General features: G+C 50.3%; 1 protein-coding gene across 3 annotated transcripts in view; it reads right to left on the bottom strand.

Annotated features, from left to right (window-relative positions):
- RBM19 (RNA binding motif protein 19) overlaps positions 1-27,816 on the bottom strand; it is a 120,897-nt gene that overhangs the window by 46,518 nt on the left and 46,563 nt on the right. The window contains exon 22 of one of the 3 annotated variants that reach the window (XM_045534753.1): positions 27,056-27,213. The exons of the other annotated variants lie outside the window; for them this stretch is intronic. Coding sequence (XP_045390709.1) covers positions 27,057-27,213 — 157 coding nt within the window. The 3' untranslated portion in view covers position 27,056. Of the gene's footprint in view, positions 1-27,055; positions 27,214-27,816 lie in introns of those variants that run through there. 3 annotated transcript variants of the gene reach the window in all.

Below are 27,816 nucleotides of genomic sequence, written 5' to 3'. Positions count from 1 at the left end.
AGTGTCTGCGTGTGCCACGTCTTTTAAATATATCATTTCCAGTTGTAACTACAACTGTGGCACCATAGTGTCACTGCCTTTATTTTATAGATGACAAAATCAAGTCCAGAGAGGAAGTGACTTGCCTACACCCCATGGCCCCAGGACTCAAGATCCAGGTGAGCTCTTTCTCATCCGGGCTGCTTTTCCCAGTCCAGGAACAAAGCTGGGGCAGGGAATGGCTTCGCCGGCTTGTGTCACTGCGCCGGATCATACGAGGCCAATACTAATGATCTCAGGGAGATATTGAAAGAGAATTAAAAAGGAAAAAAAAAAAAAGGTTGGGGGAGAAGAAATCGATGAAGTACCTTTAGCTCCTTGGAGATAAGCGATATATAAATACCAGCCATTATTAGGGTTCTTATCTGACAGCAAGGTCTATAGAGCCATTTCTAAGAGCGGCTTTTGAAGGAAGTTCTGCGTGAACCCTCCTCTCCTGGGGGCAGAGGCCACTGTCAGGGCGAGGCCGTGCGGGGCCACCAGGAGCCAGAGAGGGAGGAGAACCGCAGGGCACCCAGAACTCCCCCCGAGCCCAGACTCTGGCGCTTGGGGGGAAGGAGACGAGCATGTTCCCCACTGTGCAGATAATAGAAACCACAAAGTAGCAATTACTGTATCAGAAGCTGTGAATAAAGAGGACACACCGGGCTTTTAAACACAGCCCTCCTTCCCTCCCCCACCACGCTCACACTTCCTAACAAACTCACACCTCACTTTCCAATTACTTCATTCACCTTGGGTTCACCAATTACTCCCCCCAGCGCGGCCCCACCCCTCCACCACGCAGGGATCCCAGGATTGGTGGTGGGGATGTGGGTTTTCGACAACCGGAGTTTGTTGTCACGTTTCTAATTTCTTTTGAGGTGTGTGAGGGTGGGAGGGGGTCAGGGGGAGGAGGAGGAGGGAGGGGGCGCCGAGGTGTTGAGTGGGGCGAGCCAATTATGCCCAGTCCTCATAAACAACTTGGCTATGCAAGTCGTGTTTGCACACAGGCCTGAAGGCAGACACAATACACATGTGTGTGTGTGTGTGTGGTACGTGCCCTGCATGCAGGTGGGCAGGGATCTCCTCCTTCGGTGAAAGCTGCCCCCCCACCACTGGCCCTGCCGGAGCCCTGGCCAGCAGCTGCTACCGAAAAGGGATGAATCATCTTATGCCTCCCCAGGTTCCCTGACTGAAGTGTTGGGCTCGGGGAAGGAGGTGAGAGGAAAGGTAAGGACAGGGAAGGGGGAGAACCCTCCAGAGATGATGCCGAGCTTGACAGTTTTACAGCTGTTCTGGTGCCTGGGTTTTGGGGGCTTACTGGGCAGGCTGGGAGGCCAGCCGATCCCCCCAGCCCGCAAGCTGGCACCCAGGAGGAGGCCAGACACAACCCGAAGAGCCTGGGCCCCTCTGCTCTCAGGACGTAAGTCCTCAGCCCTCTCCACTGGGATCTGCTGGAAGAACCAGCAGCCTGGCAGAAGCGCTGAGTCACATGGGCAAGTTTGCTGGCCTCACTTCTCTCCACCTGTGCTCAAGGCACTGCTGAGAAAAAAAAAAAAAAAAAGTCTGCTGCCACCCAAGGGACCCAGAGTCGGAACAACGGTGTGATCTGAACAAGATGAAGGGGTGGTTTTATGATAAGAATAGACTGCAGGCTGCTTCTGTTCCTTCTACAGGTAAGAAAAAAATGGCTAAATCTCTTGGCATTAAAAAGCCTTTCGAATATACCACCCCCAGCAATTTTCTGACACACATTAAACGCACACATGCCTATCCGTCCATTCATCGGGTACTTCCTCAGTGCTTACGTGCCCTGTGGCATGCTCAGCACCCGGTGGGCATAAACTCACTGGACCCTTAAGAGCTAGGCAATGTCATTCCCATTTGCTAGATGGAAAACACTGAGACTCAAAGAAGTGAATGATTTCTCCAGGGTCACTCGGCAAGTCCTTACCTGCCACAAGGGGTGGAGTGACTGCCAAGGCCCCACAGGTGGTAACAGGCTGAGCTGGGCTCAAAGTGGGCAGTTTGTCCCCCAAGCCTGTGCTTTTGCTAAGAGTCCACATGACAGACTGGTCTATAAACAATCGGCCAAAGACTCCCTATGTACAGGGTGCAGGCTAAAGTCAACGGTGGGTCTGGCATTAACTTTGTTCTCAAGGACCCCCGCCTTGGCTGGGGGGAGCTGCGTGGGAAGTCCCTCTGCCGGCAGGCAAGCAGCGAGCCCCCTCTTCCTCAGATACACAAGAGGAGTCTGGGATAAAACCACTTACGTCTCCTGATTAGGTCTAGGGCTGAGGGCGCCTGACCTTTGCACACTGCTCTCCTGCCCCCGTCCTAAAGAAGGGCCCCCCGTGAACTCACGGACCTATAGAGTAGCTCCCACTGGGCAGTGAACATGGCAAGCTGGCTGCTGCCTTGCCCAGCGTCCTGTCTAATGTCCCCCTTTCCTTACCAAGTGCCCATGTGGCAAAGGGCCCCAGCTGAGGTAAGGCGTAGAGAGGCCGCCTGGACAGCTAGAGACAAGCCCATCCCTTCGTCTACAGTAGCTGATTTCTGCAGTGGGGGAGGATCAGGAATGGGAACTATCATCTAAACCTCCCACCTTTTCTGGGATGTGTAGAAACCAAAGCCTTGGGTGGCAGCTAGTCCCGGCTGCCTCATCTAATCCTCCGACAGAGGCTGATCCAATCAACCCCGTGGCTTTCAGTGGGTGCTGCTGCCCTGTTTCACAGGCCTATGCCAGTCATCGCCACTCCCACAGCGGCTTTCAATAGCTACTACTGCCCTGAGGTTTTTGCATATGTGCCAGGCATCATCACTCCCAAATGGCTGAACTCTCTAATGGCGTCTGCATCCTTAGAATAATTCCTGAACTTCTTGGGACTCAAGCCTGTGCCCGATCAGACTCTTTCTTGCCTTTCCTGCATTCCAATCTTATCTCATGCTCTGCCCCATCCCCCCCAACATACTTACTATGGAGAATCTACACTGGTTTCCCTTTGTTCCCTGAACCCATCAAATGTGTGCCCACCTCAGGGCCTTTGCACCTGCCGCTCCCACTATCTAGAACCTGCCTTACCTAGATATTCCTGCAGTTGACTCTTGTCATTCAATTCTTAGCTCAAATGCCACTTCCTCTAAGAGGCCTCCTGTGGCTGTCTCTTTAATGTTGCCTCCTCCACCACATCAGCCACCTTCTGTCACATCTGAGCACTGTCTGAAACGGCTTGTTTACTTACTTATGTTTCCCGTCCTTTTGCTAGAAACAGAAAGCACGCTCCAAGATGGCAGGGCTCTTATGCTCTGCTGTGTCTACAGAACCCGGGACCGTGCCTCGCTCTCAGAAAACACTCTACCCCTGCATTTCATCACGGAGTCAATATTTACTGAGTTCTCCCTGAGTGTCAGGTCCTTATTCTTTACATGAATTATCTCCTATAATCCATATGCTATTGTGGAGACACAGTCACATTTGGGGGCCAAACATTCCGTCTGTCCCTTAGGACGATGTTCTTACGACCACAAGTTATTGCAAGGAGTGTTTGGCCCTCGACGATCAATACTCCTTCCAAAGTACCCACGTTTATTCCTTCAAGTGCAGTGAATAAATCACAGCAAGCAAAAGGGGGCCTATTCGATTATTTACCAAGGGGTTAGTGCCTGGACAATGGCATGGAGGATTGGCCCGGCGTAGTGGGAAGAGCGGACATTGTCCCTTCACGGACAGCCCCGGCCAAGGAGCAGACGCGAGCAGGGAGTCTCGGCGTGGTCGGGCCGCAGCAAGAGGCTTTCCCTCCCCCGGAGGTTGTGCCAGCGAGTGTGCACGAGCTGCAGAGTCAAGCCCACTCTGCACAAGGGGCAACAGCTCTGCAAGCTGTTTAATGGAGGTATATTTAGGCGCGGAGTCTCTTCCTCTTTTGTTCTCCTGCTCTCTTTTCCGAGAGTGCCTTTTAGACTGAACTTTTCCAATTACTCACGCTCATCACGGTGAGAGCCGGATGTAGAAAGGTTACCTTATCACCATCAACGCAATACTCCCTTTCATTTTTGCCTCTTGGAGGCTGAAAAATGGTCTGGTTTCCAAGAAAGTGAAAGCAAGAGGCGCAGAGGACAGCATTTAGCTTTTCTCAATAGCCTTTCATGGGGCCCTTTCCAGGCAAGCGTGACCCTCTCGTTTTCTAGATGAGAAAGCCCAGGATGAGCAGTTAAATGGTATCTCTGAGTCAGAGTTGGGGCCTGTGTTCCAGACGGAAGCCACGGACTCTCCTGCGAGGCGCGGGGTGGGGGAGTGGCTGGCACTGGAAGACGGAGCTCCCGGCCTGCTCTGCCCCTTGCCAGCTGGGCGACCCTGGGCAAGTCGTTTCCAGGCTGGCCTGGTCCCCGGGCCAGCAACACCGCATCACCTGGGAGCATGTTAGAAACGTCCTGTCTTTCTGCATCAGAGAGTCTGGGGCTGCACCAAGCCCTCCAGGGAGTGTGACTGTGCTCAGGGTTGAGTCCCCGGCTCCACCCAAGGGGTGGACCACTCAGTCCTAGTCTACACAGCTAGGTGGACATCTGCACCTAGGACTGGCAGATCTTCCTCTTCTTCAAAAGAAGCCTGCAATCCAGATTCTTTTAAGAAATAAGACTTAAAAATATCGTTAACAAAGCTAAAATATTTTAAATGCTGTGTTGCCAAACATGACAGAGGCAGTGGGCTGCCTGGGTACTGCCCTCCACGTTTAGGTTCCATTCCGATTTGGTTCTAAGAAGGCCGGTCTACTTCCAAAACGAGACCTTCTCTTACCTCTTTATTACCTGAGATCGGGCCTTGGTGCAAATGACAGGGCCTTTCTCACCTCTCCCTCTTGCACCCTGCAGCCCACTGGCCCTCTCAGGTGTGCTCAAATAATGTGGCCTCGGTGGGACTGTAAGCTCCTTGGGGACAGAGAGGGTCTTGCCGCTGTGATCTGCTGCACAGGGAGGTCTCCGGCAGGTGTGGCTGCGCTTGCCCTGAATGAACCACGGTTCCTGGCAAAAATCAGGAACTGAATGAATGGAAGCTATTGCTGGTCATGCCCTTGTCCATTAAAAGTATCTGTATCGGTGCCAAGCAAGGGACAACTCCCAAGCTCTGGTGGAGCTTTGGCTCAAAGCTGAGAAGGAGCAGGCCAGGCCAGTCAGACCCTTTTGGTGAACCCCAGGTGGCTCCAGCGAAGAGCTGAGATAACCAAGGGGCCTTAAGCAGGAGAGGGTCAGAGGGGATTGTGTGATTCTTGGAGCCCTGAAAAAAGCGGCATTTCTCCCTCCTGTCCACATGTCCTACCAGTTTTACAAGATAATTAGAAGACACTGTGTCCAAGGAGGCATCTCTCAGCCAGTGCCGGGCACCCTGCCTTCCCTGGGGCTGAGCAAGCCCACTGAAACAGCTCATGCTCCCTCTTCCTTCCGGGACAGGATGGAGATGCGACTTCTGGCCTGGGGCACACGTCCTGGCCAGTGCCACCTCCCTGCCAGAGGTTAATGAAACACACAGTGGACGCTCCCCTGCTCTAGCCCTCTCTGGTCTTTGGCTGCCTCAAGTATAGCTAATCCCATTACCAGAAAATAAAGTGGATAATTCAGGCTAATGAAATCGTTACAAGAATGTGGCCAGGCAGAGGTGGACGTTCAGAACCAATTTAACACCTTTTGGTGTTGTTGTCCTCAGAACACGAAAGGTTTGAAAAGAGGAAGGACAAAGATTTAAAGAGAGAAACCAAAAACAACCAGCCTCTTTCCTGTTAGTTTAAACCTGGTTCAGGAATTAATTGGCCACATATTTTGCTTTTTGCTATTGTCTTGGTCATGCCCGGTATCTCCACGGTAACTCCAGAAATGGATGGCAGCAGGAGATGGGAAAATCCAGGAAGTCACCGGCGGTGGCTGTCATTGTGTCTGCCTTGTAGTCTTTGCTTCGCCTGTCTCTGCTGCTGTCCTAAGAAGGGGCACTGAGGGGTGAACTTCTAGGCCCACACTCTTGGAAACCTCTGATCCTGGATTCAGAGGCTGCAGCCGGGTTCCAGGAGCCTGGAAGGCTGTGGTGGGAGCAGGTTAGTGGAGACGCAGGGGGAGTGCACTGAGCTCCCTTGTGAAACACAGGAGGAGCTGGACCTGCTGTCTCAGGGTGAGCCCAGGGTGCTGACCAGGGAGACACCCCGTGCCCCCGGCCCCCACCCCCTCATGCCACCTGCTGGCTGGTCACGGCCAGGCCTCCTGAGCAGGCTGCACTCAGGCTGGCCGCTCAGCTTCTCAGCACCTGCACACAGCGAGAGGGCCCGATCAGTTTCGTTTGTGTGGCTCCATTCCAATGCCCAGAACCCTCATGAGGACCACACAGCACAGAGCCGGATGATCTCGAGTGGATCCGCACGAGCCCTGCACGGCTCTCCCGCACTGGGCTCGGCCTGTTTTAATTCCTCGAGCTAAGGGCAGCATCTTCCAATGACCCTAGATCCTCCCAACCAGAGAACGCACAGGGCAGTGGAGATGAGGGGAAACTGGAGCAGCGAGACCTTACAAACTCGGGGAGAACTTCGGCTGACTTTGTAGAAACTCACAGGGATCTTCAGGGGGCACATGCGGACAGGCAGAAAGTTCCAGTCCCTGGGAGATAAGACAACTCCCCATTGATGGTCTCTCCATTCGGAACAGCAAGCGGCATCCCACAACCTCCAATACCAGCTTCCACCTACCGATCAAGAGGAAAGCGTCCCAGGAGGATTTGAGATCTACAACAGGGCAGCTTGTGCTACCGGGGTGCTGTCCTCTCTGAGAAGCACAGGATGACACCTCAATATCCAGACACGTCCACGTGGTTTTCCGAGGGCATCTCTATGCTGGGGGCTCCCCAACGGTGGCAGGAGCCCCTGCATGGTTCAGGAAACCAGAGTCCTCTTTGGAGGGGGCAACAATGAAATGTGAGCCAACGCCACCTCTTAGGGGCTAGGACAGAGACTCAGGGAACAAGGGGCTTAGAGCAAAGGAAGTCACGCCTGTCAAAGCCACGTGACTGCTACAGCCACAAGATGTCATCACTCGCTCATCTAGAATCCAGAGAATTCAAAGGAAGAAAAGAGGCCCCTTGCAAACGAAACGATGCCCGAAGCCCACGGCCCACGCTTCTGCCTGTCTCCAGTGGGAAAGCCCTTGGCACTTGTCTCCTCGCCCACTAAAAACCTATTTACTTTTACTTTACAAACTTGTTTATCTAATTTCTCACCCCAGAGTAGCTGAGAAGGGCACAGGGATTAACAGTGGCAGGTTCCTAAAAGGCTTCAAGAAGTAACAGCCATGGATTAGACGAGGGATACACACCTTTCCTAGAAAGGGTCAGATCATCAATATTTTTGGCTTGGTGACTCTGCCCTGCTGCTGTAGCATGAAAGCAACCACAGAGAATATACAGATGAGGGCATGGCTAGGTGTCAATAAAACTTTATTTATAAAAATAGATGGCTGGCACAGGAGCCTAAGTTTGCTAATCCGTGGATTGGAGTGGAGCCCACCCCCGGCCCCCACTGGATGCGCACATGCACGGTAGCCCCGCCAAGCTACCATGGTTCGGGGCTAAGTCATTAGGGCAGTGTGTCTAGTCCCCCCTGACTAACGTGGTTCTCAGGAAGGAAGCATTTGGGGGAGGGACGGGGTTGGCTATGAGCAGGCAGCAAGGAAAGCAGCTGAAATGCAAAAGGACAGAAGCCCCAAGGACAGCAGCCCCTGGGACGAGCGCTCACAAAGGCTGGTCTTCAGAATCCAAGTCTGGTTAGGCTCTCCGCGCACTGGTGAAGCACCTACTGTGTGCAGGCGCTTTGCAAGGTCATTTGGAAGCCACGGCTGAGAGAGGCCTCACTCCCACTTTCTAAGGTGCTTTGGCACATTATGCTACATAGCCTAGCAATTCCCATATTAAATGGTAAAGAGGAAAAAGGAGGAAAAAGGGAACTGGTTCTTTTAGATCAGGGGTCAGCAAACCCCAGCCCGTGGGCTGAATTTGGCCTACTAAGTGTTCTGGGTAAATAAAATTTTACTGGAGCACAGCTATGCCCATTCCCTTCCGGCTTGTCCAGGGCTCCTTCCAAGCTGCCAGGGCAGGGTTGAATGTCTTGACAGAGACTGTAGGGCCCATGAAACTGAACAGATTTCCCCTCTGGCCCTTTACAGAAAGGCTGACGATCCTTGTCCTAGACCCATCTCATTCCCACCCAAAGCCACTCTGCCCCGAGGCATCACACCACCTCTGTCCTCCCAGCTCGGGGCCTCCTCCCTGCCACCAGGTCCTGACAACATCACCCTGAGAACCAGGTGTCTCTACCCCCAACTCCCTGAGTTATTTGTTTTCCTTAATCAGGTACTTATGGGGGCACTTATTAGAGGCTGTGAGAAGATCCAGTCAATTGGTAATTAGGGAGGTTTGCAGAAAGCCTCATTAGGCCTCGCCACCTCTGCCTCCCGATGTGTCATTTATCTGAGGGGCCTTAATGAGGGACTGTTTCCAGGGAGCTCACCCTCACCGATGGCTGAACCTGACATCGGCCACAGTGGCCCCCAGGCCAGAGCTTCTCTGCAGTGACCAGGAGAGGAGACAACCTATCTTCCCACCTTGCCCTGGGAGTGACAAGACATGGTGCCCAGAGGGGAGAGGGCATTCCCTTCTCCCAGCCACACCCCCCAACTCAGCACATACACCAAGGCACGGGGACTGAAGGAGAGCGGTCCACAGTCATGGCGCAGGCACAACATTAGGAAACTGCCCCCCAAACTGGACCATCACCAAGATAAGCAATTAAGTGAAAAGAAGAAAAAGCTAGGTGCCGAAGAGCTAAAAAAAAAAAAAAAAAAAAAAAAGAAAAGAAAAGAAAAGAAAAGGGCTGGGGAGGAGACGTACGTGTGCACAGAGTGTCAGTTCTGGAGTGGCCGCACCGGCTGCCGTGGGAGACACAACTAAGACCTGGGACTTGCGTCCATTCCCTGCCATAGTGGATTGTGGCTGCAGCTGGGGTGGGCAGTTCTGGGAGCGCTTGGCATCCCTGTCCCTGCTGGCATCCCTCCCCTGTGCCCCAGGAGCTCACTCAACCCATAGTGCAGGGAAGGTAAAGCCCGGGCATCAGTCCTCACTGGTGCCCACCAGAGCACAGGACTCGGGGACCACTCTGGACAGCATTTGCACATCTCTCAGCAGTGGCCATGACGACACACCTGTGTGAGGATCGCTCCTCCCCCAGCCTGCTCTCCCCGCTCCCTGGGGTTGGCATATAACACACTTGCTTGTACCTAAGTCCTTCCTTCAGGTTCTGGTTTGGGACAACCAAATTACGACAGACGTTTAGCGATTATTCTAGACCTTTTTACTGCTTTTATATTACATGCACGTTTTCTATAAAAATAATATTTACATATATATTTTTTTTAAAGGGGGAAGAAAAGACCCATTGACATCTCAAACCCTGGCCCCTTCAACCATGGTTCGATGGCTAGTTCATTCCTTCCTCCTATGAGTTTAGTGCTAAGAAAAAAATGTTCTGCCTTGATCCCTGTATCCATGGCACCCAGGGAACCACCTGTTTCCCTTATTCCCTAGGCTGCCAGGAAGCTCAGGCTACATCCAGTATTCCATCGTAGGAACTTTCCTTAGCCTAAGTTTTCTGGCACAAATACTGCTCTCCCCCACCCCGACTTGCACAGGGCTCCATTTGTCCCTTTCCCAGATGCCCTATGGGGAGCACCACTATGACTCCCTGGCAGGGAAGGTTGGAGGGTGACCAGAGAGAGGGGTTGGGGTATTTCTTCCTGGTGTCCTCTTGCTTTTGAGCCTTTCTCTGGCAGCAGCTCTGCCCTCTACGATGACAACTCAATGGCAGCTCTGACTCATCACTGCCTGTCACTCTGGTCCACATGAGGGTCATCTTGCAAGTGGCTTCAGATTCTCTTGGGGAGCAGGATGATGCGACACTGTGAATGGTTGGACGGTGGGCTAAAGCCACCACACTTACCCAGGGCACCCGATGTTCTTCTGCCTTGGTCTTTGTAAGTCTCAGGTCAGAGGCACCTCTCCAGGGATGTCCTCCCCGCCCACTGAGCCACACTCCCAGGCACCATCAACCCAGCTGCCCCACGACAAGTCTGCACTGTGCGACCACTCTCTGATGCCACCTGATTTATCGTCTGTTTCTCCACCTGTGACTGCAGGGGCCTCACTGGTCTTGGCCAACAACGCATCCGCCATGGCCCTATCGTGCACTCAGTAATGCGAGAAATGAATAAACGAGGGTAAAAATCAGGAATGCACAAAGAAAGGGGCCCTCTCTGCCTCACCCCCTTCCTAAACACCCTGATGTCATCAAATGCCCCTTTGTCTGCAAATGCAGACGGGGAGCTGTGGCCTGTCACCATAAGCACCTACATCACATACGGAACACCCCCATCCCCCTAATTTGCTTCCTGACACATGCAAGGTTTGCCCCAACTGGGGCGCTGCTCTAATGGGCTCGAGGCACTGGGAGGGGAACACTTATTGTCGTGGATTTCCCACCCGGCCCCGATAATGACTTTTCTCAGGCAAGTTTCTCGGCGGCTGCAGCTGCAGAAGAAAGTGATAGAACCAGAGACAGGTACAGTTGCCATGATACGGCCGTCGTGGTAATTTAGCCTCAGAGCTCTGGCTCCCTTGGAATAATTTAACGATCTGTCATGGGAGGGGAGGAAGGAGGACAAGTGTCGTGTGGCTTGACGTCCCCACCTCCAAAAAATAATCTAAGTTCCCGTAGCCAGAGGAGGCCCACGGTTGGAGAGGTGGGAGAGGGAGAACACGTTTCACGGGGACCCAGGTGGGAACGCCTCACTATCTACTTTTGGGGGAGGGAAGCAAGCGAATTAGAAAAACTGCAGGGACATCTACTGCAAACTGTGTCTTCCTCTGGTTGCCAGTCACATTCCTTTGGCATCCAGAGCCTGGAGTGTCTTTCTTTAAAGTGACAGCTTGTAGAAACCTTTGACTGGCTACCTCTCTCCCTCCCTCAGGGGCCTCTTGCATGGAAGATGAAATGGAGGCCACAATAGGGACACAAAACGCTGCAGTCTCTGTTAAATAACAGTTTGGAGGACGGGTGTGGACAAGAAATAAAGCCACTGTCCTGGCCCCATGCCCCCTGATTTTGAGAGGAAGCTGCTTCTACTGGCTAGAGAAAACCCTTCATTCTGAAAACCACATGTTGCTTCCTCGCGCCACCAACTCTTGGAAATAACTGGAGACTGGTGATGTCTCTTTCAGAGGCCCGGCCATCCCGTGGGACAGAAGCAAAGCCTTCGGCACAGAGGGGCACACCCTCCACCTGCTGGGGGCGCACGCGTGGCCTGCACCGTCACTGAAGGTGCTGCCCAGTGTGTGCAGCTGGGCCCTCTTATACCAGAGCTTCTGCCCCCAAACCCGCCAGGGCCCCAGTGACTGGTCACAGAGTCCTGGTGGCCTCTGTCCTCGGGGAGATACAGCTGGGACCTGCCAGCGGACTCTCCCCTCTCAGGGCGGAAAGTGCTCTGGAAGCTGGGACTGTGAGACGGCAAAGGGCGGTTGTGCAGGAGATCAGTGCCGGGGCCTTGTGGCTTGGGGGGAAAAGAAAGAGAACCCCCTTCCTCCTGCAGGGGCAGGCACTAGGCTGCCTTAAGAGAGGCGTGGGTCTCAGTCTCGAGGGCTCATCTGGAGTTGTCCAAACATTTGCCCGTGGGGCTCTGTGAGCTTGGGCAAGTCAGTGGCCCCTGTGTCAAGTGGACCGAATGGCCTGGCCACCTCCACAGGGGTTCATGGGCTCATTATCCCACTGTGCCATAGTTCTGTGTTCCAGCCACTCATCCTCCTCAGAGGTAAAGAACTGGTATGTGGCTTCTAAATACCATCACCGACTGAAAAAAACCAGGGCTCATTGGAGACATGACTGATCCCAGGGCTGGAGGTGAGAAAGTACAAGACGAGTCTGGAATATCTTCTTAGAAAAAGCTCAAGGAAGAATAACTTAAGGGTGCTCAACAAACAAACAAACAAAACCCCAAACAAAATAAAAAAGCAAACCAAAAAAACCCCCGACAAGATAGGGGCATGTGTCAAAAGGACATGGTCCACCTTGAAGGGGTCCCCACTGGCCAAACTGAGGACAATTCCAGCAACAAAATAAATAATGATAATGGTTTACAACTCATTGAATAAAATAACCCCTTAGCCCACACTAATGAAAATAAAAAAATATTATAAATAAATATGGGAGAGGGGGATGGAGAACAGAGAAAAATCCTTCCCAGGAGGAGAACAGCCACTAATAAATGCAGGAGGAATGACGGAATTACAAAGCCACCCGTTGGCCACCAGGTCAGTAATAAGTAATTCAGGCAAGAACTACCAGTGGAAGCTCACGGACACAGGAGAATTTTCAAAATCTCAAAGTATCCTCTGCAATATTTATTAATTACAAAAAGAAAAAAATAATAACTTAGTGGGAAAAGATGGCCAAAACGATTTTAACTGAGTCATCAAAGATAATATTACCAGCCATGGGATGGTTCTGGGGTATTTTTAGCAGAGTCACAACCTAGTTGTGACAAAACACACAACAAACACAACGGGGGAACATCCACAGGGCAGCCAGTGGGGACTTTTCAAAACTGTCACGTTCACGAAAAACAAAGAAATACCAGGTAACATGTCCAAAATCAAAGGAAACTAAGAAGACATGAAAACTCAACGTAATGTGATTCTGGAGTGGCTCTTGAACCAGATTGTATTCTGTTCTATTAATAAAAGGACATTATTAGGACAACTGGCAAAATTTTGAATAAGGTCTACAGATCAGATGATAATACTGTATCTAGGTTAGTTTCCTAGTTTTGATAATTATACTGTAGTTACAAAAAGAATCTCATTTTTAAAAATACATACTCACATATTTAGGGGTAAAGAAAGTATCGTCTATATAACTTACTTTCAAATGGTTCAGAAAAAATGTGTGTGTGTGTGTGAGAGAGTTAGAGAGAGAGAGAAAATATAGAAAGAATGATAACACAAATGTTAATTTGGGGGAATATGTACGAAAGGGACATGCAACTTTATAAAATTCTTGCAACTTTTCTATATGTTAGAATTTATTTTTTAAGTTAAAAAAAATATTATCACCGTATGCTCTTACATCCTCCCTCTAAGCTTGCCATTTCGACCAGTGACAAACCTAGGCGCACTAAGATAGACACACACTCCTCAAAGGCTTTTTTGAATAAAGAACCAAATCAAGTGACCCAGGAATGGCTGCACTAGAGTCCTACTCCTGTGCTGGATAAACACCGAGGCTCTGCGCAGTCAGAGGGGCCTAGCGACTGTGGCCTTTCTTATAGTTTAGACGTAACAGGCACTTAATGTGATTTTTGGTTTTTTGCCAAAGGTTTGCCCCTGTCTTATGTGAGAAATACCCACTTTCTTCTGATGAGATCCTATGGGGTCCACCTCCAAGGGGCTCCGTTAGTTCCAACTTCCTCAAACAGCAAATATAGAAAGATGAGCAAATAAAGGGGCTTTGAAAAAACAGTGTACAATGTGAGGGAATCACAATAATTGTTGTACCTGGGAGGAATCTGAAACCATGTGAACAGTGAAAATCGGGCTTCGTGAACCTGCACAGACCGCTGTGTCAGGGGCCCCTGGTTCTGTTTCTTCGTTGATTTATCGATGCATTCGCTCAGCAAATATTTACTGAGTCCCCACTGCCACCAGCCAATAACTCCTGAGGGATGAGGTGCCAGGCACTGATCTAGGCTCTGAGGAGGCAGCAGTGGGAAGCAAGTTCTCTCACGTCACTTCTACCAGGGAAGGCAGATTTAGGACACACAGCTCGACATGCAGACATTTCATGCAAAATCAGCTGGAGATGGGGCAACGAGGAAAACCCAAACCAGAATATGGAGGATGCGAGTGAGCAAGCGGGTGCTCGCGTTGTTATGCAGGGAGCCACAGGGAAAACCAAAGTCAAAGGCACTGGAGCGGCCAGGAGGCTGGGGGTGACATTAATGACAGAGATAGAGAAGGACTGTCCCTATGCCGGGCCATGCAACCGCAGGACAGAGGTGTCTGGCTGTGACAATGCACAGGATTCAAAGAACGCCTGTTTCTTCAGAGGATCCTAGGAAGGCTACACTGAGAGTGGACTTGCTGTTCTTCTAGACCAGCAGTTGGCAAATTGCAGCCCATACTGGCCCGTGGCCTGTTTTTGTACAGCCCTCAGAATAAGAATATCTGGTTCTGCTTTGCAAACACTTTGTAGATTTCAGCCCAAACCTAGTCAGGCTTCAAACCTTGACCTTCTACATCCACATTCCGGTGGCCGCTGACTCGGCTGTTGGTGCCGGTTCACGAAGACGGCTTTTCACCGTTCATGTGATTTTAGATTCCTCCCAGGTACAGCAATTACTGCAATTTCCCTACATTGTACACTATTTTTTCAAAGCCCCCTTTATGAACGTTTTCTCTTAAGGTTCTCAAGAAAAACATATGAGGTGAGAGGATAGACGCCAGTTCCCCGCATTTAACAGATGAGGAAACTGAGGCCCCAAGAGGAGCAGTGCTCAGCAGAGCGGTTACAAGCAGGCACCGGCCTCTGCCACATCTGGGTTTCCATCTGTCCTCCCTGCTTTGCAGCTGCAGGCAAGGGACATCCCCTATGAGCGCCATGGCCCTTCCTTATCTCTCAAATGGAGGTACAAACTTTGACCTCACGGGACTCTCGTGAGATCCAAACATAAAAAGGGACAGGAGAGAACTTAGCTTGGCATTTAGTACATGGTTATCACTAAAAAATAAATAGATAAAAATAAACATAAAGGTAGGGTTTCTTAACGGGCGGCATTGCCCCCCGTAGGGCTTTTGGGAATCTGTGGGGGCTGTTTGGGGTCGTAGCGATGACTCTGAGCGCTGCTGGTTTTACTCGGTGGCAGCTACACATGTGAAATGCCCCACGGGTATGGGGCAGCCCCTCCCCCATGCCACCAGCACCCCTGCTCAGAAACACTGGGATGCCGACAGCCTTTCTGTGGTTTCCTCCACACATTTTCTTCTGGTCCTTTCCCTACAGACCACAGTGTCCCAACCCCGTCTGTCCTGTGCATGGCAGGATGCTGTGCAGCATTCCCAACTTCCACCCACTAGATGCCAGTAGCACCCTCCCAGTTGTGACAGCCCCTAGACATTGCCAAATGTCCCCTGACAGGCAAAAGTGCCCCAGTGGGTCACCACTACTACGGATAAACAGATGCACCCGGAGACTGCAGGTCCCGTTGGCTCTCTGGTACCCACAGGAGTGCAGCGGGTGCACCCACAACTCCCACGTCATATCAGCCCCAAATCTGATCACAGCAACTGAAACCAAGAGTCGGAGGAATTCAGACCCCATCGTGGAAGTCTGAGTAGTTTCTGGGAAATAAATGTTTTAGGTGGGAAACGAGAATGACACACAGTCTCCCTTGCCTGGTACACAGAGATTACATTCTCCTGCAGTCAGTCTGCATTTAAGACTACCCTCACGGGTCCTCAATTTAAGGCAGAAGTGTGCTTGCTTCCCGAACACCGAACATCTGCTTTCTGGTGTAGCTGACATTTTTTTTTTTTTAAGTAAGAAGAAAAAAAAAAAAAGAAAACCCAAACAAACAACGAATTTTAAGCTGCTTAGGTAAAAGGCAGAGAACACAAAGCGTTATTTATTCCCCTGCCTGGATGCACAGCTCTTGCTAACAAACACGTGTGGAACGATTTATATTATGGCTGGAGAAGAGTCTTCCAGGAAGAAGGGAAAACACACGCATTTCGCTGCACTTCAATCAAGCGGAAGGGAAAAAAGGGAAAGAAAGAGAGGCCGTAATTGATCGGAGCGCCCCAGTTCTTAGATCTACACCCCCTTTCCGGCTTCTTGCTCCGAGGCTGCAGCTCTCCCTGGCTCTGGAGCCAGGCAGCTGGGAGCCGGGGAGTGGCAACCCCGCTAATTCAATAAATGAACTCTGACAAGCCTAAATGGTTGTTTGGATGGATCCTCTCTGGCCCCCCCTCCCCTCGCTGCCCAAAACCTCAAATAAAATAAATTAAATAAAACACGAGACACAATCTGAGTCTTTTACGGCCGCCTTCTCTAGCGGGAGTCAGAAAAATGCTAATGATTCCGGGGCTGCCGGAGCCCAGGCGGGCTGGCTGGGGGCCTGGAGTGGCCGGGGTGTTTTCACTTCCTCCGCTCTGTTTTCTTTTCCTCCCTCGGCACCCCCTTCCTCCCCGCCTCGCTCTCCGGCGGGGGCCGGGCTGGGCTGGAATGTCATTCAGCGCACTGCCATAGGTGTCTTCAGCCAATCGGAGGCGATGGCAGCCGCTTGCACCTTGCTGACAGCTGCTGTCAAAATACTCTCACAACTGCCGGCTCGATAATAACTCGAAAATGAGATCCAAATGAGTGACTCTTCATGAGTGGAACGTGCCGCCGCTGTCCCCCACCCCACCGGCTTCCGAGTGTGGCGGGAACGCTCGGGGACGCTGGAGGGATGCTGTGGTCACCATGGAGAGGCCGGTTGACAAACAAAACCCAACCAGCTCGAAGTGGCAGATTCTCCGCGTTCCATGTCCCTTAAAAGGAGGTCCCCCAGGACGAGATCCTTTCCCCAGGAATGCCACACACTCTGGCTGTGCAGATGGAATCTCTGAGTGCAAACAACCCACGTGGGCATGTCCTGACCAGCAGTCCAGGGAGGCTATGTGAGGAGCCCCAGAAAGAGAGAACCACGAGCTCCTTCACAGGACACATCTCACCGTCGCTCGCCCCCTGGGCCACCAGGCCACTGGTATTCACCCAGCCCACTCTTTTCCTAAATCTTGGGCTGCTTCTCCCATGGGGACATCCATGTTAGCACAACTTGTTCAGAAAAGCACAGATAAACTCCAGGGAGCACAAGGCGTGTGGTCAGCACTTCTCCACGTTTCTCCAGCACGGCTCAGAGCTGGCGAGGGCAAGGACTCAGGCAGATCTTGAACTTCCTGCTCATTTGCCAGGGCTGGGCGGTACCTGGGGTCACTCTCTGCTTGTCAAGGCAGGGCTGGGGTTGTCCGGGTGGAGAGGGAGGGGCTGTCACATTCACTTACTTGAGGATAGACTGCACCTCTGAAAATTGCGGAGCACACTCCATACCCACCCAGGAAGTTTAGAGGCTCTTAAAGAAAATCCACTGATACATTTTTTAAATAAACCATTCTGGATTGAAGCTGCTGCTGCTTGGCTACACTAAGAGAAGCCGAAGTGATGGTAAGCAGAGTGTGATTATTCCAGGAAGTGTAACCTTGCTGCCTGGATTAAAAACCTCTTCCACACGACTCCCCCCTTCTTCCCACTCGTTTCCCTGCAGAAAGCCTTTGTCCCTCCAATGTGCGTCGGGTAAACATTTAGCTCATTCTGCTTGTGTGTGACAACGCGCATCCTGAAAACCCCATCTTGTGTCACCCGTGTCTACTTTCAATCGTAAACTCCTGTAAAGAAAGGATCAGCCCGGTGTAACTTACTCTGTGAGCGGAGCCATTATGGAAGGCTTTTAAGCACTGCACTTGGAAGGACAAGAGGCTCTCAGCATCCCATGAATAGGTGAGATGCCTATTTAGGGGTTATGTCAAACCTCACCTACAAAGCCGGAGAAAGAACGCAGACTAGAACTCAGGCTTGGGCCTCGGTTCTGCCACTTAACCAGCTATGGGACCTTAGGGGAGTCACTTAACCTTTCTGACCTGATGTCTCCTCATCTGTGCACGGTGATATTAATACCAGCCCTGCCTTCAGAGGCGGATGGAAAAGGGATCGCTGTTGTTGCCTGGTAGGATATGGGTGCTTTTCGTCTGCTTTTGCTCAATTTCCCAGACTTGCTGGAATGGGATTAGCTTTAAAATCAGGAGAAAGAATTTTAAAAGAGTACAACTTTGACTTGCTAATGGAAAGATTCAAGAGTTTTGTGTATGAGAGAGTTTTGAAACTACATAAAATGTTGGGCAAAAAAAATCAGAGCAGTATTGTTCTGGCTCTGTTTAATGCAATTAAATTTTAGAAAGGGTCAGCTTGGAGTTAAAGAGCAGTGTTGAACAGAGGCGGGGAAAAGAGAAGGCAAAGAGCCCCTGAAAAGGTCTATTGAAAGTGAAATGGGGCCGGGCACGGTGGCTCACGCCTGTAATCCCAGCATTCTGGAGGCTGAGGCGGGAGGATCACTTGGGATGGGGAGTTCGAGACCAGCTTGAGCAAGAGCAAGACCCCATCTCTAACAGAAATAGAAAAATTAGCCGGGTGTGGTGGCACATGCCTATAGTCCCAGCTACTCGGGAAGCTGAGGCAGGAGGATCACTTTAGCCCAGGAGCTTGAGGTTGCAGTGAGCTATGATGACGCCACTGCACTCTAGCTGGGGTGACAGAGTGAGACTCTGTTTTAAAAAAGAAAATAAATCAAATCAAATAAATAAAACTTCATATAAATTGAATCATATGGTGTGGACTCTTTCCTCTCTGGCTCCTTTAGCTATGTTGCCCTGGCTGGTCTTTAACTCCTGGGCTCAAGCAATCTTTCAGCCTTGGCCGTCCAAAATGCTGGGATTGCAAGTGTGAGCCAACCACACCCAGCCTTAAAAAGTCTTAATCACTCTGAAGTAGGTGAGGAATCTACCGGCATGCAGAGCTGTATCTTCCTGAAAGAGCCGCACACCTATTTCTGCAAATGAAGGTGGAGGCTATGGCTTAAAGCCAGTCCTGTCCACTGCAGAACCCAGGCTCTGGCTGAAGTGCTTCTCAGGGGTTAAAGCTGGATATATCCTCATGGGACGATGCTGAAGCCACAACTGGGACAGCCACATATCCCACAGGTATGCCCCAACTTTCTGATACTGGACAAGGGCTGTCCCTTGCCTGAGCAAAGCTCTTCCCCAAGTCTGCTCTTCTGGCTGGAGGACAACGCCCATCGCAGGGGACGTGGCCCACAATGAGAGCCACTTAGGCCAGCAGCCAGGAGGCCCCATTAACCAGGGCCTCTGCCGGCACGCACGGCACTAACTGATACTCGTAATGACGAGCTGGGGCCCGGCAGGTCCTGAATCGCCTTCTGGATCATCAAGGACTCAATTATACTCCACTGAGTTCCAATGTTAAGTATATTTTATTATATTCTAATTCCTTGGAAAGCGGCCATCCGTGTACCGCAGGTAACTCTCCATTAGCCTGAACGGTGGGCCTGCCAGGAAGCCCCACCCCTCCCCTCGCCGGGTTGGAGGGAGCACTCCCAGTCTGCCAGGGAGGAGGGCTGGTGGGAGGGACATGCAGTCAGAACCAGCTCTGCCGCCTCCCAGCTGACCGACCTTCCCTGCTCTAAACCCCACGTTCCCCATCTGTGAAATGGGCTGCACGATCCGATCCGCTCAGACACGCAGCGCGGGTATGAAATGCATAAAGAAAGATCTAGAGAGAGCGCCACCAAATGAATCACATGAGGAGAGTGGCACGGACTAGGGGTGGCACTGGATGAAAGGGCATTTTAGCCTTATTTTTCCTTTCAACAAGGAAAATATATCCCATGTTTTGGTTGTGAAAACTAAATTTTATTTTTTAAAAAACCAAAAAACCCAAATAGAGAGTATGTATATAAAAATCCAAGATATATAATTTTTTTCTCTATATTTGTATGTGTGTATCTCTGTATACATGTCTAGGGACATATATGTAGAAAGAGAAAGGGAGAAAGTTTGAGAGCGAGCTTGTGTGTGTGCCAGGTGCATGGTAGGGGGTCCCATAAAAGGTGAACAGTTACAATCAGGTTGAGCTAAACAAGGGTGCTGGCTTTGCATGTCACAGATGACCACATATGGGCATTTATTTCTATATAGTTTAACCTATCATCTGTAGGCTAACAGGGACCCCAAACCACAAGGTGGCTGGAGGTAGCTGGAATGAGGAGGGCAGTGAAAACAAAACAAAGCAAAGCAAACAGAAAAATCCGGGGCCCTAGGTGCACCTAGCTTCCCTGTAATACTCTTTGTTTGCCTCCTTCCCCACAGGGAAAACCAGGAGAATCCTCCAGAAGGCAGCAGCCCCGTCACTTACAACAGTCTCCTCACGTGCAATGCACAGAGCTCCCAGGGATCTCTAGGCTGGGGGCCTGGGAGCCAGGAAGGCTTAGGCCAAGGCATAACCCATAGGCTCCGCCTCCTGTGGGAGGGGTCACATCTGACCCCTCCCACAGCATTCGCCCCACTGGAGGAACTAACTGCACCCTGACTCTGGACCTTGAACCCAGCGCTGGCCCTTGCCAGGAACAGTGGGAAGCATGGACATTCCAGTGATGAGAATTAATCTTCTTACATTTTAGATGTTCTCGTGTTACCCCTTTGCGAAGACCACAGGCACCATGCGGTTTTCCCAAAATCTAGGCTGTGAAATCAATGTTCTGAATTGCATTCTACAAGCGAACAGAGGAGAAGAGAGGGGAGGCGGAAGGAACAGTGAAAAACCCTTGATACCAATCCTAGCCCCACACAAATGACGGAGAAACGTATGAAGAGTTGAAACAAAATAGAATCTTGGGGCCTGCACAGCCTTTCTGGCAATATTATAACAAAACAACCTCTACTATTTATTGAGCACTGATTTTGCACCACGCACCAGGCTGCAGATTCCCAAACCTACTTAGTTCATGGTGCCCTTGGTGTCTCAGTAGTTTTTTTCATGATACCGCTAGGCCAAAAGACATACCTAACAATTTACTAAGTAGTCAGGGCTAAAAAGTTTGAGAGGAGTAGTTTACACCATCTCTGACAAATGTGACCGTTCCTCTCAATTTTGAAATACCCCACGGTGCAGCTGTCAGTTCACTGCGGCACACCAAGGTGCCTCTCTGCACATAGTTTGGGAACCATGCCGCTGGGCTAGCTGCTTTACTTTCATTACCTTATTGAATCCTCACGATAGTCCTGGCAAGTAGTTACTATGATCCCCATTCTACAGACGCAGACACTGAGAGCCTGTTAAAATGACTTGTCCAAGTGTGACAGCTGAAGGAGGCAAGATTTAAACCCCAATCAGACGGACTCCCAGGGCTGCCACATTCGGTTGCACAGGTTAAAGACTGCACAATTCTAGAGGCTGCCACTCCCGCCGATTACAACACTGATGATCTGAATCACGACGGTAACATTTGGCGTTTGATTTAGCACAGAGCCTCCAGCTATAACAGTCCCTCTCTTGTCACCGAGAGCAACCTTTTGCTTTGACTTCTAAGATCACCTTACTGGAGCCTCTGGCCACATCTGAGTCTCAGGCAAACAGGCTGACAGGACACGCTAAGGAGCACCCGAAGCTTTCCTCAACCTTGGCGGCCACGTAGCCAAACAACTAACTCCGCTCGGAAAATTGCATCAGACGAGCAGCATTTCAACCGCAGGTGGGCTGGGCAGGGAAAAAGATCTACAGGTTTATGTGAACATGACAAATTTGGACTAAGCTGAGTCAACTTAATTGAACACTTCTCTCACTAGGATCTGCTGTCTCTCAGGTATGTGTGCAGGTGTGTGTGGGAGGGCGTGTGGAGGATTTTCTATTTTTGTGAGATAATTTTTAAATTTTCTGTTCTCATTTAGACAGTCTAATTTTCAATACGTGTATACACACATGTGTCATAACAGTACTGCAAAGAGAATAGGTGATAGGCAAGTGACATCCTAGCACACCGGATTTTCATAGAGTTCCCAGTAACCTGAATTCAGACAACTGCTGGGGGAATCCCGTGATCCCAGGGGTAACCAGTGGTCCAGGCACGCTGATCTCAAAAGACCCGTGCTTTACTCACGGTGGGTGTAGACGCTATACTGTTGAGAACCTGTCCTTATACACACCAACTGGCAATAAGAGATTGATTAGCCGGGATGAACAATGAAACATTTTTCTGTTCCCAATTCCAAGAGTAATTGGCTATCCATTCATCAACAATTTCAATAACACTACAATGCTAACGTTTATTTCTAAGGGATCGAGATGGCTTTACAGAACATACTATGAAACGCGGCATTACATGGGGCGTTTGATGACAGGTCGAGATTCATATAAGCGAGAGGTCAGATTATGCTGAACTGGCACAGAAAGCCTTCTGTGCTGTATGCCATCCTGCACGAGCACCTCCGCGTACACAGAGGCGTTCTTTGCATTAGTGTTACTGATGTAAAAGCACTGAAACAGATTATAGATCTGGACCCGAGGCTACGTCTTTCTAATATTAAAACTCATGTTCTGAATTTAGTTTCTGCAAAACGACATCATCCATCACACTAAAATAATGTTGTTAATTTGAATTTTATTGATTTTAAATTTTGTTTGTATTTAACTTGGAAATGTGTTTTGGTTTTACGGTCCTAAAAGCAGCATAAGCGTGGTTGTCAGTTTATTCTGAGTTTCACATTTGTACATGGTTAAGTAACATAATAATAAAAATATTTGCATTGCCACTTGTGGGGAAGAACCGTGAGATTTTTATTTTTCATTAAAAGGGCTCTTTCTACATTGCTCAAGTTTGAGAAGCACTGAGAGGGCCCCTGATTTCCTGCAATGTTCCTTTAGGATGTGAAACTCCTCCAGGGATGGTCACGTAGTGAGCGTCCTCACTTCATGGTTTCCTCAGGGAGGATCAGAAAAGTAAGGTGACTTTCCTGAGAGTGTACAGCTAGTTAGTAGCAGGGCTGGGAATAAAAGCCTAGTCCCCTGGCTCCTTGCACAGCTCTAGAGTATTCTAGAAGTCCTAGGCAGGACCCACAGTACATATGACAGCTACTCTGGGCCAGGACTAATACGAAGTGCTTTACCAACATCCCTGACCTTGTACCTTACAGCAAGCCAGACCCAGCTGTTAATCTATCATTTCACAGAGACAGACACCCAATCCCAGAGAAGTCCTCCGACCAAGATCACTAAGTCAGGACGACCGTATCAGATCTGGCCTCTACACTGAGGGTCGAGGGGTGAGCCGTGTACTCACCTGCCCCTAAGCCAAGACAGTTCCTTCCCTTCCTGGAGTTCACGTTTGTTTCTGTAACCCAGCACCTGGCGCAGCCTCTGCCTCATTAGAGATGCTTAGTAAATATTTGCTAAACTGACGAGTTATTTCTTAACTGAAGAGCAGTGTGTTGAGACCTCCCTTTTCCGCGGAAAGCTCTGAGGCCCCAGAGCAGACAGAGCTGCTCCTCCAGAAGTCTCCCGAGCCGTCCTGGGGCTCCCCGCCACCTCTCGGCACCCAGGAAGCTGGGAGATGCGGAGCACAGTGCCCAGCTCCAAGGATGAGCCGACGGCGGCCCTCTGAGCGAGCCCAGACAAAGCACGGAGACCTTGTCGCTGAAAAGGCGCTGAACGGGGAGAGGAGGCGTGAAAGCGCGGTTAGAGCAAGTTGCGGGGACTGCGTGGATGGGAGGCGAGGAATCGGGGCACACAATGCCAGTCTACCCCCAGGGACCTGTGCGCTCTCCCTGGGATGCCCTGTTCCACTGCCTAAGCTTTTGTCGCCCACTCTGGAATCAGTGTAGGCGTGGAGCGAGGGAAAATGCCAGCTGCAGCAGACGACTGAGTCTGCGAGCTCTCAGAGGAAGGAAGAAAATAGCAAAAAACCCTTCTTAACTTGCAGGGTTAATTATTATTATTTTTTTTTTTTTAAGGAGGGAAGCTAAGGAGCTGCTACAGCGGCTCTGGTTTGGGTTTGCTCTACCAGTTAGTCTGGCACAGGGTAACGGTCTCGTGGCAGGGAAACAGCATATTCTTAGGCAAATACCTGAAGCTGTTTACCTATCAAAGATGCTGTTTGTGCTGCTGTGACAGACATCACTAATCAATTATGATGCCTCTTTCTGCAGAGACTAAACAGTCTCACAATCCTCCAATACAGGATTCTAGGCAGCCATGACCAACGGCTTTGTGCTGGCTTGGAAATGGCTGGCTTAGCCAACCCCGTCATGCATTCATTCAACAAACGGAGGCCCAAAAGATCATGCAACCACCCGAGGTCACAGAGTGGGGGCCAGGCCGAGCTGGGCCAGCATTCAGGTCTCCTGACTTCCTGGCTGGTGTTCTTCTCAATTGCAAAATCACACTGGCTCCCTTCCAAGCTGACAGCCAACTCCTGAGGACGGAGGGACAAGGGTAGCACGAGGAAGGAGAACTCAGATAACCCGGATATCTGCTCTGAGCAAGTGGCGCTCATCCTGGCTTGAGCAGCAGTAGCTTTTATAGCCTCTGCCCGTCCCTGGTGGACATACTTGCAGGCAGAGAGCAGGATAATTAAAAAGGGGAAGAGCCTGAAATAGGTTTTCTGCAAAGTGGGCCTCTCCAGTGAGGAAAGTGTCACCCAGTTCACGTCCCCACCAAACTCCTTGGGGCTGTTCTCCCCGAGATCTTAAACCGGGAAAGGCATGCTCGTAGAAACGTGGCTTTGTGCCCGTCCTGCAATGCCGAGCTGCCCGGAGAGACAAAGAGGCTAGGGAAGTGACGTGCTGGTTTCTTGGCTCTCTGGAAAGAGTCTAGAAAGAAACGCTTCTCTGAACAGTATTTCCTCGCATTGCAAACAATTCCAGCTTAATGTTTTTCTACCTTCTTTGCAGTACCAGGTTCATGCATGAGCCTACTGAATAAAAATAGAACCTAGATAAAATATACTTACTAGGCCAGCCTTTTTATTTCCCTGGGTACAATTGGCCTAGATTTAAGTAATAAAGCGAATAAACACTCTATATGGAGTATAAAAGTTGGGATAATTTCTCTTCCCTTCTGACTACGTGGCAGCTGAATATTAGTATCCTTCTGACCAAAGACCCAGACCACCTGCAGAGACCCCTAAGCCCAGAGCATTCTCCCTTCCTTGACCCCGCAGGCCCTAAGGCTGACATACTTTGGGGTGGAAGTTTCACCTAGGGAGTAAGCCTGGTCTCCCACCGCATCAGGAATTCCTTCTTAAGCATCCTTAACAGCCAGTTGCCCTAGATTCCACTTGCTCACCCCTGATGATGGACAACTCACTCCTGCAGAAAATGGCCTTTTCTAACCTTTTATGGTTTGGGATATTCATTTTTGAAAACTTTAAAATTTTGAGATAATTATAGATTTAATTACAGTTGAAAGAAACCAGGGCGATCCTACATACCCTTCACCCTGTTTCCCCCCATGGTAATGTCTGGCAAAACTACAGTACAGTATCACAATCAGAAAATCGACATTAATACAGTCATTGACCTTAAGCAGACTTCACCAGTTTTACATGCATTCATGTATTTAGTTCTATGCTATTTTATCACGAGTAGATGTGTGTGACCATCACAATGGGGACACAGAATGGTTCCATCCCAGGTCCCTTGCGCTACCCTTTGATAGACACAGCAGCGTCCCTCCCTCCCGCCTTCCTAACCACTCATCTGATTGTCACCTAATTTTGTCATTTCGGCAACATCAAATAAATGGAACCACACGAAATACAACCTCTTTGGAATTAGCTTTTTCCATTCATTTCTCTGGAGAGTCATCCAGGTTCACTCAGGAATCACTGGTTTGTTCCTTTTCACTGCCGAGTGGCACTCCACGCTTTGGGTGTGCCTTGATTTGTTTAGCCATTTTCTCGCTGAAACACATTTGGGCTGTTCCCCAATTTTGGGCTATGATGAATAAAGGTGCTGTGAACATTCATGTATAGGTTTCTTTTTGATAATTTTTTCTTTGGTGATAGCTTTATGGAGATATAATTCACGTCTTATACAATTCACCCATTTAAAGTGTACAACTCAATGGTTTTTAGTGTATTTATAGAGTTGTGCGACCATCACCACAGTCAATTTTAGAATGTTTTCATCACCTCAAGAAGAAATCCTGTACCCTTTAGCTATCCTTTTTCAACCCACCTTCCCCACCCCTAAGCAACCACGAATTTACTTTCTGTCTCTAAGGATTTGCCTGCACTCAGTTGTCCCTCAGTGTTTGTGGGGGACCCCTGTGAACACCCAAATCCAGAGATGCTCAAGTCCCTTCCGAATATTCATGGTTGGTTGAATCCATGGATGTGGAATCTGTGGATGTGGAATCCACCAATACGAACTGTATTCTGGACATTTCATATAAATGGAATCACACAGTAACTGTCTTCCGTGTCTGGCCTCTTTCACGTGGCGTATCCACGTTGTGGCCTGTGTCGGTGCTTCATTCCTATTTATGGCCAAATAACATCCCATCGTGTGAACATACCCTAGTTTGCTGATCCGCCCATCAGCGGATGGATGTGTGAATTGGTTTTGTGTGAACATAAGTTCTCATTTCTCTGGTTTTGATGCCCAAGAGTGTGGTTGCTGGCTTGTACGGTAAGTGCATGTTTTGTTTTGTAAAACTGCCCAAACTCTGGAATTTTCCAGGGTGGCTGCACCATTTTATGTTCCCACCAGCAATGTGTGAACAATCCAGCTTCTCTGCAGCCTCGTCAGCATTTTGTGTCACTGCTATTTTTTATTTCAGCCATTCTGACAGGTACACGTGTATTCATTTGTTTTCACCCTCAGCAGAAATCCGATTCTCGGTAACACTTGCTGTGAGTCAGCGCCCTGAATGCTCCTCTCGGGCATTCCTTCTGTCGGCCGGCAGCCCCCGATCCCCCATGCTGACGCAATCTGGGGGGCTCGTGTTTCTCCCTCCTAAAACAAGGGGCCTCACGTTCAAAGCTGGATTCGAGATGTGGTCATGCCGCAGGGGAGGTGAGACCTCTGGGGTCTGGACCGCGTGGTTCTGTTGAGCTGCTGTCCACAGCTGGACAACACGAACCCTGGAGTCCAGGAAGAACTCCAGATCGTTTTTCCCAAACAGCAAGATATTAGGCAAGGATGCTTCCATTCTGTCTTTGGGCCATTCCCTTAGTGGAATCAACTCCGTGGCATTTTGTAGTTTCTGCCTCGTAACTGTGCTCATCTTCCTTTCCTCAGGCTGTGGTTATCCTGAGGATGCGAGGGGGCTCTTCGAAACTGGCACGGCGCTGAGCTCCCAGTAAGCACGCGTAAGTGTCTGTGGACTGGCATCGCGGACGTGTAAAACCTCAGGGGTGATGGTTGCTGAAAACAGGCATGTTGTAGGGCTCAACAGACACGTGCTGAATGAACGGGCACAGGAAAGGGTTAAAAGGCTCTCCCCCTGGAATTCATAATGGAAAAGGTAGCACAGGAAAGGCATCTGGGAGTGCAAATAAGACTTTGCAACTTGCACAGGGTTTTATAGTTTGAAAGCCATTCTGACTCATGAGCTTTGGTTCGCAGGCTTCTTGGGGGAGGAAGAAACGGATTCCTGAGCACACAAGCACTTGGGGCCCTGGCGGGGCCCTTTGGCAAGGTGCCGAGCAAACGTCGGGGCCATTGTCAACGGGGCCATAATCATGCAGGCAGAGAACTCAGCATCACACGGCAAACGCTGGTGCCATAGCCGATGTGCACGGGCCCCGGCAGGAATGCCCCCCGAGGACCCCCCAAACACGTGCCAACACACAGGCAGAGGAGTCGAGACGTACAACTGTGGCCAGTAGCTAGCTGTGGTGTGCTCTGTGCAAGGAGAGGGTAGGTGTGTGGAGCAGGATGGTGAGGGACCCACGTGCTGCCAGGGTGACACCTTCCTCAGACTGCCCTGCCCCCACACGGCACACCACCTGGCCAGCTGCTCAGGACCTGTCTGCTAACCCCTCTCTCTGCCGCAGCCCTCGCCA

This window comes from Lemur catta, chromosome 21, assembly GCF_020740605.2.
Source record: "Lemur catta isolate mLemCat1 chromosome 21, mLemCat1.pri, whole genome shotgun sequence".
In the NCBI taxonomy this organism is placed as follows: Eukaryota; Metazoa; Chordata; class Mammalia; order Primates; family Lemuridae; genus Lemur; species Lemur catta.
Note: the sequence above shows the minus strand (reverse complement) of the source record. Positions and strands in the feature narration are given on the sequence as shown.